The sequence below is a fragment of the Ictidomys tridecemlineatus genome, chromosome 15 (assembly GCF_052094955.1).
Source record: "Ictidomys tridecemlineatus isolate mIctTri1 chromosome 15, mIctTri1.hap1, whole genome shotgun sequence".
In the NCBI taxonomy this organism is placed as follows: domain Eukaryota; kingdom Metazoa; phylum Chordata; class Mammalia; order Rodentia; family Sciuridae; genus Ictidomys; species Ictidomys tridecemlineatus.
Genome location: NC_135491.1, coordinates 36,316,879 through 36,329,292, shown reverse-complemented (window position 1 = coordinate 36,329,292; position 12,414 = coordinate 36,316,879). Strand labels below are relative to the sequence as shown.

Here is a 12,414-nt window from a genome sequence, read left to right as displayed (position 1 = left end):
AGAAATGGACCAGTATGGCAAAAACAAATTACATTCATTACTGTCTGAATACCTAAAAAGCATTAATATTTTCTCTTACAGTCAAAGACACCAGCTTTGGTATTTGAATATATCAATAATACAGATTTTAAGGTACGTGTACATTTTCTTTCTAATACAGGGTTGTGGGAGGGTGGAGAGCTGGTGATGAGTACAGCTGGAACTCTAGGACACAGAAGTGCCAGGGATGTCCTTGTGAGAGTAGGAATAACAGATTGGATTCTTTACACAGGAATATAGGGTGCAGAAAGTATTGGATTCTTGCATTTGGAGAAGTTATCACCCTTTGTCTGGCTTACTCTGAGAGTAACTGCCCATCTGGATCTAACCTAATGCTTCCTGTTTTAGACAATAGTTTTATGTGGATGTTAACTTTGATTTTCATAAGAAATCTTACATTGCTGATGGGAGGGATAAAGTGATTTAGGGCCCTTGGGGGGAAAGGTGGTATATTGAATTGGAGATGTGAAATGATGACTGTGTGTTCATATACACCAAGCAAGCAAATCGTACTGAAACCTAATTATTAGGAGTCACTGCTTTAGAGGAGCCCTGTCATGGGATATTTGTATTTTCTTATAATGTGTATTGATTTAGATTTTGAAATGTTCTTTTAAGAGCATGGTTTTGAACTTTTTTGATGAATTTTTTCTTATTATTGTTCAAAAACAATTTTTTTTGTGTGTGTGTGTGTGTGTGAGAGAGAGAGAGTGTGTGAGATAGATGCTAGGGATTGAACCCAGGTCCTTATGCATTTGAGGCAAGCACTGGACCAACTGAGCTATATCCCCAGCCCCCAAAACAAACTATTAACTTCTGATAAGACTTTGGGGTTAGACATACTGGTAGAAACCCATTTTTAGTGCATAATTTGAAAATATAAGTAACAAAATATTGGTGTTGATTTTCAGCAGGATATAAAGGACTTTAGGTGATCATAACTCTGGCACTGAATCAGAGACATGATTTTTTTGCTATAGAAGCTGAAGACAACCAAATCCACCAGTAAAGTTCCTACTATTGGGAGTGGTGCTTTGAGTGAAAATATAAGGAACTTAATCCTCCGTTTAATTTTTCTTAGGTAATTATTCTAAAGTAAAGTTAGTGGAAAATAAGCAAAAGAAAGAAGAAAAATTTTCAGTTATAAAGTAATAAGTAGCAAGTTTTATATACCACATAGCATTTTCCATGGGTAACTGATATTCCTGTTAATGTGAGTCACTACAGATGAAATCTTCAATGAACTCTAAAAAGTGGGATGTAAGCTGGGTATTGTAATGCATCACACCTGTATTCCCAGGTACTCAGGAGACTTAGAAGAAGAATCCCTACTTTGAGGCCAACTGGACAATATAGTGAGACCCTGTCACCAAAAAAAAAAAAAAAAGGCCAGGAAGGGATGGTGAATCTCTTCCATCCCGTAGCAGAGGATTTAGCTGGTAGAGTACTGTACCATGTAGCCAATCCTGTGAATCACCCAGGTCTGTCAAGATGTACATGAGTGGGAATGTGTATTCCTGTCCTAGAGTGCCAGACAGACTTTGATAAAACCATTTTCCTAATGCTGAAATTTAAAAACTGCTCACAATGCAGCATCATAGTGTAGATCCCTTCGATTAAAATACCTGTGCTTTATTAATGAGTTTTTACCAGCTGTCTGGTCACATGTGTAAAATTTCACAGCAGTATTTTGTGTTTCTTAAAAGTGACATCTGTCTTCCTGGTTGATGTTAACAACATGGAGATCAGTTAGCAGGAATTCTTATTCCCTGGGAAATTGTATTACTCTGTGTGGGACTTGAAGCCTGGGGTTTTTTGAAGAAGACACACATTCTCCTTCTTTAAAAGGTCATTGGGATCAGTGTTTTTTGATGCATACATCTCTAAATATATCTGTAATTTATCCTTTTGATTTGTAAAGAATTCTAGATTGAAATTCAGAATTTCCTCCGTTTTGAAAAGATTGTTCCAGTATTACCAATAAAGCCATTCCAGTTGTATCTGATGTGATTTTTTTTTCCCTTGAAGATTTTAGGATTTTCTCTTCATTCCCAGTCTTCTGAAATTTCACAATGATGTGCCTTCCTGTGGGTTCCTTTTATCTTTTGTTCTGGATGCTTGCTGGGTTTTTTCTAAAAATTCATGTTCTTCATTCTGGGAAAATATTTTTAATGTTCTTTGATTTTTCTCCCCTTTCTTCTTTGTTCTCACTTTCTAAAACTCATTCAAATGTTAGACTTCATATCTTAGAAGTCCATTTCAATTTTTGAACTCTTTAAAAATAGTCTTTTTCTTTTATGTTTTATGTAATAGCTTTATTCATACCTTTTCTCTATTTTTCTTCCAATTGCTTTGTGATTATTATTTGTATCTATGATAATTGTTTGAAATATTATGGTTCATATTTTGGAGTAATGCTCTAAAAAGCAGTCGCTTCTATCTCAAGAACACAGCTTAGCCCTGTGTCTGCTGGCATCTTAGTCTCAAGTTGATGAGAGCTATGGGGGGTGTTAAGAGACTTACACTTAATTCCTCGTTTCCAGTGTGGTCTTTAAACCCATTTTCTGTTTTCAACTCACTCTGTTTACTCTCTTTCATCCTGAGCCTTTCTGTAGTTCTTCAGTTTGTAGTTTTATATTCTGGGCCTAATTCACTATTAGCAGAATTTTTAGCTTTTTTTGGTCTGTAGAATTAGCTGGACATTTCTAGCTTTGGAGTGTCGTCTCTTCCTCCCTGAGTTCTTGAGAGTTCTCTCTCCTTTTACTGTTATTCCCCCGCTCCTTAGATTGTTATTTTAGAGGAGCTTCAGAAAGAAGCAGAGGTGTTTGATATGTCATGTTTAACTGGAGGTCCCCTTGAATGTTCAAGTCATGATATTTTAGTTCACTTACAAGATTATTAAATATCAGGTAGTAGGTATGTATTTTGAAAGAGCAAAATAATGGCAGGAGAGTTACTTCTTTTCCCCAGATAGTATGATAGGCATAGTCTGTTGGTTTAATGTCCTAATGTCCTTCAGGCTTATGTGTCTATCTTACTAGGAAAGTCTGTTTCTATTTTTTTTGTTTGTTTGTTTTAACATAAAGGATATTGATAATTGTTTTTAAGGTGTCACCCAGAGAGTTTGTCACTGGCGTAAGAACAGGATAAATCAACAGTGGTGGCAGCTGGGGATGCATCTCAGTGGTAGAGTGCTTGCCTAGCATGTATATATAAGGTCCTGGGTTGAGTCCCCAGCGTGGAGTGGGCGGGATACTACAGCTGCAGCCCATTCTTTTTAGTACTTTTTATTGGCACAATTAATAATTAATTTCCTTTTATTGTTAGAGTCCTCTGATTTTGTATCAAGGTTATACTAACTTACAAATTGAGTGGCATTTTCTTGTTTTAATCTCTGAAATTACATATAAGAGAGGTAAATCCAGGTAGGTGTCTGTTAGAGTTGGGAGGAAAACTTTGGACTGTACATTCCTTTTAAAAATATTCTATAGGGGGCTGGGATTGTGGCTCAGAGGTAGAGCATTCGCCTAGCATACATGAGGCACTGGGTTCTATCCTCAGCACCACATAAATGTAAAGACATTGTTTCCACCTATGACTAAAAAAAAAAAAAAATAGGTTAAAGTCTTTCAAGGTTTTCTCTTCACAGTCTGTTTGGATAATATTTCTAAAGTTATTCACTTTAAACTTTATTGTCATGAAGTTATTGATAAAATTCTCTTTAAGACTTAAAAACTCTATCTGTAGTCAGGCTTTCCTTTAAATTTTAAACATTATCCATGCTTTTGTTCCCTTTTTAAAAATTTTTTAGGTAAACCTTGCTAGATCTAGATCTCCTACCCTTTCAAAGAACCAGCTTTTGGATTTATTGTTCACCTGTTGTTCTTGTTATTTTTTGTATTTCATTCTCTTTCTTCTCCTGTCTTAATTGTTTTTATTCCTTCAATTTTCTTGGGCCTCCACTGGTTTTTCCCTGACTGCTTGAGTTGGAGTCAGCTCATTTGATTTGTTTCAACTTTCCTTGATTCATAATACATGTGCTTAAGTTTATATAACCTCAAGCACCATTTTAGTTGTATTCCATGGTTGTTGAACTCTATTTCTAGATAGTTGTTCAAATTATAAATGCAAATTCCAAACTTGAGGATTTGGATTTTACCTTCTAGACTTTTTCCATTAGAAATTTTATTTTGCCATATTTGCAGTTATTTTTCTTCCTCCCCTTTCTATCTCTTTGTCTTTTTGCTGAGTCATCTTGAAGCTGCAGAAGAAAAAGTATCATCATGATATTCCTCCACTCCTGAAGATGTCAGCACTGGCATCAGGTCATTCTCCTGCATAACCACAATGCCATTCATATACCCAAGAAATTTAATATTTATGATAATGCCATCTAGTATCAAAATTTCACCATAATTATCCCAGTAATATCCTTTCTTCCTATATGCTTGTGAGTTTGTAGGGCAGAATCCAACTGTTTTTTTTTTTTTTAGAAAATTATTATTTTATTGTTGATTCCTAATTTGATGGCACTGTGTCCAGAGAACATGATCTATACAGGTGAACATCCTTAATCTAAAATAATCCACAGTTCAGAACTTTTATAAGTACTTATGTGATGCCATAGGTGGAAAATTGAAATCACCATGAAATAGAGTTTCATGCACAAGATTATATAAAGTATTGTATAAAATTACATTTTTATACAGTCTCTGTGTAAGGTGTATGTGATACAAATGAATTTCATGGTTAGATTTGAATATCCCCAAGGTGCTTTCTTATACCTACACAAATATTACAAAATCTGAAAACTGAAACATTTCTGGTCCCAAGGATTTCAGATTAAGGGAACTTCAGCCTATATAATGTTGATTATTTGAAATCTATGATCTTTGCTTTGTGACTTTAGTGCATGGTCATTTTTTATGCCATACTTGTTAGTTCAGTTGTTAGCCTTGACTTTTCTCTTATATGTTAAATCGGGAAGAAATGAACTGTTCATAGGTCATTAACATTGTTTTGTCATTTTCTTGTAAGACTTCAAGAAAATAAGTGATGTTTTTAGTTTACTTATTTGTTCCATTACAGATTTGTTCTAGTTCCCTAAATTTCTAGAAATGTAGGCCTTGGTTTTGTTCTACATTTTGGAGGTTACAGGTTAACAACAGCTAAACTGATAACTGTGATGTTAAACACCTCTTTCACTTTCACTTTAAATCTCTCCCTTCCCCCCATGTGGCCAGCCCTGGAAATTATGGACATAGGGCTGGGCTATATGAGGGAATGCCTACTCTGCTGGCTAAAAGTTCATAAAGCACGAAGGCCTCCCAAATGACAGTTGGGCATGGGCCTTGATCTGGCCTTTATCTCCTTAAGACACAGCTGCATCTGAAGAGCTGCCTGTACATGCAGCAGGAATGAGAGAGATCCACTGGTGGCCATCCTATGGTGTCTGTGGCTTGAGACCCAGGAGGCCCTGAGCCAGATGATCAAGTTGCAGCATCTGCCATTTTCTTCCTATCTGCCCCCTCTCCCTCCTTTGTGTGGTGGTATTGGGGATTGAACCCAGAGGCACTCTACCACTGAGCTATATCCCCAGCCCTTTTTATTTTTTGTTTTTAGACAGGGTCTTGCTAAGTTGCTGAGGCTGGCCTTAAATTTGGAATCTTCTTACTTTGGCCTCCTGAGTTGCTAGGATTACAGGTATACACCACCACACCCAGCCACCTTGAGCCCTTTAGAGCAGTCCTGTAGTGGAACTGATTTCTAGAGAAATATCAGTGTATTTGAGAATTTGCAGCCAAACCAGGACCAGTGAATAGTTTCTTCATTGGTACCATCATAATCTTTCTGGAAGCATTGGCTGTTTTTTTTTTGGGGGGGGGGGGTGTTTTTTTTTTAAATATTTATTTTTTAGTTGTAGTTGGACACAATACCTTTGTTTTATTTATTTTTATGTGGTACTGAGGATTGAACCCAGGGCCTCACACTCGATAGGAAAGCACTCTACCACTGAGCCACAACCCCAGTGTTTTGTTTCTGATAAGTCTTTCTATGATTATGTGAGCAAAGCTATATTCCTGCCAATATTTACAGTTTGTTGTTTAATAATATTCTACACATAGCTAGAGGGAAATTATGGTTCTTTTGGAGTTTCCCTTTTGAATTTGTTATGGACTCTTCTAGGTTTTTTCCTTGTTTTTTTTTGTTGTTGTTGTTGTTGTTGTTTTGTTTTGTTTTGTTTTTTGGGTTTTTTTTTTTTTTTTTTTTTTTTGTGTGTGTGTGTGTGTGTGTGTATGTGTGTTAGGGTTTGAACCCAGGGCCTTATGCATGTGAGGCAAGAGCTCTACCAACTGAGCTGTATCTCCAACCTCTTCTATTTCTTGAAAAAGAGCTTCTGTTTTGTTCCATTGATTAGTGATCATTATAAAAACATGTGCAGAGAACCACCATACTTAGTGTGGAGTAGATAAAGTATATGCTATTCTATATGAGGATTAGAAGATGGTTGAGGAGTATGGAGAAAATGTGTGTGGTACCCAGATATAGAGTGGACCCTCAACATACTGGGAGGGTAGGGAGAGTTCAGAGGTCTTGAATCACCAAACTTGTGACCATCAGCTGCTGCAGTACCCATCTCCCCTCATCATGTGTGTGTGGCATGGTACCCAGGGAGTGCTGACATGAGGCTCTTGAAGTGAAGCAGGCTCATGTTTACAACAGTGAAAATTTACCTTGAGAACTTTGGGTTATTGCCATTTCTTGGTCATCCAAGTGAAGAATGTTAACCCTGGGGACACTAGTTATGTTAGTTTCCTTTGACCACCACAGATTGAGAACAAATGGCCTGGGAGTTCAGAGAAGGGTGAGACCACTGTCATTCTGTAAAAATCGGATGGGATGGGTTTGATGTTGCATGTTAAGAGCAGGGAGAGGGCTGGGGATGTGGCTCAAGCGGTAGCGCGCTCGCCTGGCATGTGTGCGGCCCGGGTTCGATCCTCAGCACCACATACCAACAAAGATGTTGTGTCCGCCGAGAACTAAACAATAAATGTTAAAAATTCTCTCTCTCTCTCTCTCTCTCTCTCTCTCTCTCTCTCTCTCTCTCTCTCTCTCTCTCTCTCTCTCTCTCTCCTCTCTCACTCTCTCTAAAAAAAAAAAAAAAAAAAAAAGAGCAGGGAGAGGGAAGAGTAGAGGTAGCCAGCTCAGGTCGTGTGGTCAAAGACGGGGACTCCTGGGAGTTGGAATGGAGATCAGAGCTACAAAAGTTAGAGGAAGCAAGAGTGGACCCTGGAGAGGCCCAAATTTTAGACCCAGGAAGTTAAAAGTTACAGATAATGTTCTGTGTCCTTCCTCTTAGAGCTCCTGAGAAGGAAGGATGAAGTACAGTTGTCCAGTACTTTGTGATATATTAGGTCTAAGCACTATTGCATAGCTGATATCTTTTGTATTAAGTAAAATTGATACTGACTAGAATAACTAGAGATATTATGTCAGTAGTCCAAGGACATTAGTTTTTATGCTTTATGCCAATTACACAGATGCATGGTATATATACCACATAATATGAGAGGAAGTCCAAACAAAATAGTTCATATTGGTTTTCTGGAAGTAAAATATTCTAGTTCTTCAAGGCTTAGAGAATTTGATCTTTTCTCTTTCACAGGCTATTTATTGACTTGATGTTCAGTTTAGAACAGTCTCTCTGAGTGATCTTCCTTAACACCCAAGATGGTATCTTAAGCCTGCGCCTGCACATTCCAGCTGTCGGTTGTGGCCGAGTGCTAGCTAAGAAGCCTCCCTTGCAGAACAGAGCAGCAAGAACAAAAAACCTGAGATATGGTTGTTATGGAGCTGAAGCTCTCCTGAGTAAAAATAGTGGCTTATTTGTGTCACTTAGCTCCAATGCATTTCAGCCCCAACCAGGGTCGGCCGTCAGCTCTGGAGCAGCTTCAGGACACTGCCAATGTACTGGTCTATGCCTTTTAATTCCCTGCCATGCCCTGAGCTAGCAGCTGTCTGAGGTTGATGAAGTCATATATTCTCACTAAGCTGGGAGAGTTACCCTTTCCTAAAAGGGGAATAAAAGTGGAAGTGTGGCCTATTCTCCCCTATACATACTCATGAAATAACTCCTGTATCATTCTACAGATATATGGTCTTATCTTTCCCTTTACATAGATACATTGTGTATGTTGTTCTGTGTTCCTTGAAGAGATTCCCTACACTGCTTGAGTCTTCTAGGCTTCATAAAGGCATTTGGTTAATTTTTATACAAATTGCTGCCTAGATTGATGGGAAAAGAGATTTATTTGGAATTGATTAGATATCAAAGGTAATAGTATAGTTTTTGACAAGAATCTATGATGCTTTTAATGAATCTTGTGCTCTCAGAAGAGAAATGTTTTTAGAACTTCAGTGGGTGGGTCTTTGGATTATCAGTAATAAAAGTTTTCATCTGTTTGTCGTTTGGCCTGTGATAATTTTTGGCACTCCATCTTTTTCTTTTTAATGCCTCACTCCACTCCTTTTTTCTTACCCACAAGACATCAGTTTTTGCTTGTGAAACATTCTTTTCCAGCCTGGAATTGATTTGAGGGGCAGGAATGGATGTTTGTAATCTTTTGCCATCTCTGAATGGAAGAGCAACTCATTGTCCTCAAGTTTCTTTCACAAACAGTTCAATATTAACAACTGTTATGCCATAAACTTCATCAGCTGATGAAGTTCTTCAGAACTCAGTTCTTCAGAGTACACTGTGGTGCTGCAGGGCGGTTGGTTTGATTAATTGCAATAAGAATACGAGGACATGGGCTGGGGTTGTGGCTTAGCGATAGAGTGCTCATCTAGCACATATGAGGCCCTGGGTTCAATCCTCAGCATCACATATAAATAAATAAAATAAAGGTATTGTGTCCAACTAAAAAAAAAGAATATGAGGACAATTGGACAATGTAGACTTCACAATAAAGTAACTGTGCTTATTAAAATCACAGAGCATAAAATAACCAAAAATCCAAGTTGGCTTACCTGTTTTCCTCCCATGAAATTTCTTTTGCGTTTTTTTGTTTTGTTTTGTTTTTCTGGTCTCTTTTGAAGATTGAAATATTTCTAATGTCATTCTTCATCTTTACCATTTATTCCAAATCGGGTAGTAAAATGTCTGTGGGGTTCCTTAGTATCTTAAGCACTAAGTTTGCAGAGAATGACTGACACTTGGGATGACAGGTCCCAATGAGACTAAACTAACTTTGTTTTCTGAAATCTGTTTCAGCAACTCTACCAGATCCTGACAGACTTTGATATCCGGTTTTATATGTATGAACTACTAAAAGTAAGTAACATTCATAAACAGTGAAGTTTTTCAAGTTCATCTATTAAAGAAGCTTTTGAAAGGACAGAGAGACCTCAAGCAGAATATTTCTTGAGGTTTAACTTTTGTGGCCTCCATCATGGAATCTCACATAGAAATTTCCGTTGGAAGGCTGGGGTAGTAGCTCAGTGGTAGAGCGCTTGTCTAGCATGTGTAAGGCACTGGATTTGAGTCTCAGCACCACATACAAACAAACAAATGAAATAAAGATCCATCAACAACTGGGGGAAAAAAAAGAAGGAAGAAATTTTCCATTGGAACTGGGAAAGATGGGCAAGTCAAAGGGTACAAGGGTCATTATACCAAATATTAGAATCTCATAGTTGTTTGGGGTTTTTTTGTTTTGTTTTTGTTTTTGGGGGGTTTTTTGCCCTTGGATTTTCTCTTTGCCACTTAATACTTACTATTTGTTTTCTCTGTATAACAGATAACCCCAGACGTAATGACTTTTAAAAATCATTTATCATTCCTCATAATTTCATGAGTTAGCTATGTGATTTTTTAGGTCTGGGTCAACTTGACTGGGTCAAGATGTCCTCATTTACATCTGGGACCTCAACTCAGGCAATTGGGATAGTTGAGGTCTCATCCTCCAGGAGTTAGTTCAGGTCCACCTAGAGTCCCATGGTAGTCTCTAGGTTAATATAGGGAAAAGTGGTGGGTGGATCTTCTAAGTGACTTACTAATCCCAAACACTTTGAAATTTTGAAGCATAACTGGTTGATGGAGGAGTGATCATTTTTAGTTTGACAAGGTAAACACTTAAGCTAAGAATTCTAAAATGCTATAAACCAGTGGGTCCTATCTTCTTAGGGTCCTGGATCATTAAGAACCTGATAAAAGCTGTGAACCCTCCTGTCAAAGTACATCTATAAGTATACAATATTGCCTAAAACTTTAGGGGGATATAGATCTCAAGAACCTCTGAAAGAAGATAGATGACAAAGGTCATAATTGAAGAAAATTGCCAAGGTGGGGTTTTGATGGGATTGTGAAGAGTGTGAATCAAAGTACTAGTCCTTGGCATGCACCTGTAATCCCAGCAGCTTGGGAAGCTGAGGCAGGAGGATCGAGTATTCAAAGCCAGCCTCAGCAAAATCGAGGCACTAAGCAACTTGGTGAGACTCTGCTTCTAAATAAAGTACAAAACAGGGCTGGAGATGTGACTCAATGGTCGAGTGCTCGAGAGTTCAATCCCGGTTACCAAAAAAGAAGAAGAAATGGATGTTTTCTAACTACTTGCACAGACCACATGACATTAGAGAGAACCACAGTGGTGTATTTGGGGGTTCATTCATGTCTACTGGGTTTCCTTTGTGTAAGTAGAAAGATGAAGGAGGTAGCACTTGATTGACCCCATCTTTCTCGTCCTTTCTAGACTAGAATTGAAGCTTTATAGTGTGGAAGAGGTTTGTATTGCCATGTCCTATGAACTGTCAGGCTAGCCCTTCCTTGAAGGTCTTCCCAGAAAATTCCATGCACTTTTCCCATGGGAGCTATAGTCCAAATCTCACAGGTGGTTATTAAATCCAGTATTGAGATTTTGCAGTTTTTAGCTAGCACCAGCAAAATAACGATTTATAACCTAGCACATTGGTCCTTAGGTCAGGCAAAGGAAGGCACCCCTGTAATATAGGTTTTTACAGGATAGCCAGGCAGATGTCATTCAGTGCTCACCTAAGTCCTGCTTTCTGGAGACTGGAATAGGGCATGTTTCTTTCTGCTAATAAAGCATAGATTCCAAGTGAAACTTGAAAAACATCTTTCATGCTTAATGGTCAGAAACTGTACCAGATTTTAAAAGTGAAATAATTCCCCAAGGAATTTAAAAGCATGTCAGTAACTCCACAGGGAGTCTGACTGGTGAACTTGGCAAGAAAATTAATTACCTCGCTGTATTTGTTCAGCCTTTGCTTTCATCAGGTATCTTTTACATCTAGGTATTGTGGTTCTTATTGGTTTATTTCTGTTGGCACACTAAGCAAAACAACAGAATCAACATTGCTAAATTTTCTCTTTGGGGAAAAATACAGGAGTTGGGTAGAGGTGATATTTAACTTCATTGAAAATATAAAAGAAATTGAGGCTGTGACTCAGCAGGAGTTCCCTGAGGCTCTGCAACAGAGTCTGATCTGATTCAATTTGAGGGAGATCAGCCTTTCATGACCCTTGATTTCCTAAGGCACTGTCTCAAAGGCACTTGAGAATCTTGCTACAACTATTGTAAAGCAAAGAAAAATATTAAATTGAAATAGAATGCAAGTGAAGTGAATAAGTCTTAAGTGCACAGAATTTTACATTTTACGTAAGTAAAACCTTCATGCAAATGTATGTAGGACCATACTATGCAATATGGTAGCTGCTACTCATAGGTAGCTGTTTCAATTAAGTAAAATGAAGAATTCAGTTCCAGGCTAAGGATGTAGCTTGCCTTGCATATACAAGGCTCTGGGTTCGATCCCCAACACCTGGGGGGAAAAAAGATTTCAGTTTGTAGTCATAGTAGTCACATTTCAGGTGCTCATTTCATGTGACCTGTGGTTACTATATTGTTCAGTGCATACAAAGACATTGTTCCAGAAAGTTCTGTTGGACCAGGGCTGTAGAAATATTATAAACATCCTGGAAGATTCTCTTGTCCACTTCATTTTCATATTTCCTCCTCTGGAGATATTGTTCTTACCTCTACCATCACAGTTTAATATTACTTGGTTTTGATCTTTTGATCAAATAAAAAGCATTATACATTGCACAGCCTTGTGTGTAGGGAAGGCAAAGTCAAGACCAGCTTGTTCTGGAGTGCTGATCCTGGGGTCATTCTCTGGATTATGTATTCTTTAGAACAGTGTCTGTCTTGGTCTGTTCAGAGTTTCCTAATCAGGTTGAGTTTGTCCCCCACAGGGGAGTAGTTGGCAGTATCTGGAACCATTTGTATTGTTAAAACTGGAAGCAGGGCTGGGGTTGTGGCTCAGTGGTACAGCGCTTGCCTTGCACACCTGAGG

General features: G+C 38.1%; 1 protein-coding gene across 2 annotated transcripts in view; it reads left to right on the top strand.

Annotated features, from left to right (window-relative positions):
• The window catches only part of Csnk2a2 (casein kinase 2 alpha 2), a 40,646-nt gene that overhangs the window by 15,600 nt on the left and 12,632 nt on the right, over positions 1–12,414 (top strand). For both annotated transcript variants that reach the window (XM_078032412.1, XM_078032413.1), the window contains exons 4-5: positions 82–132; positions 9,314–9,373. In XM_078032412.1, the coding sequence (XP_077888538.1) occupies positions 82–132; positions 9,314–9,373 (111 nt within the window). The remainder of the gene's footprint in view (positions 1–81; positions 133–9,313; positions 9,374–12,414) is intronic.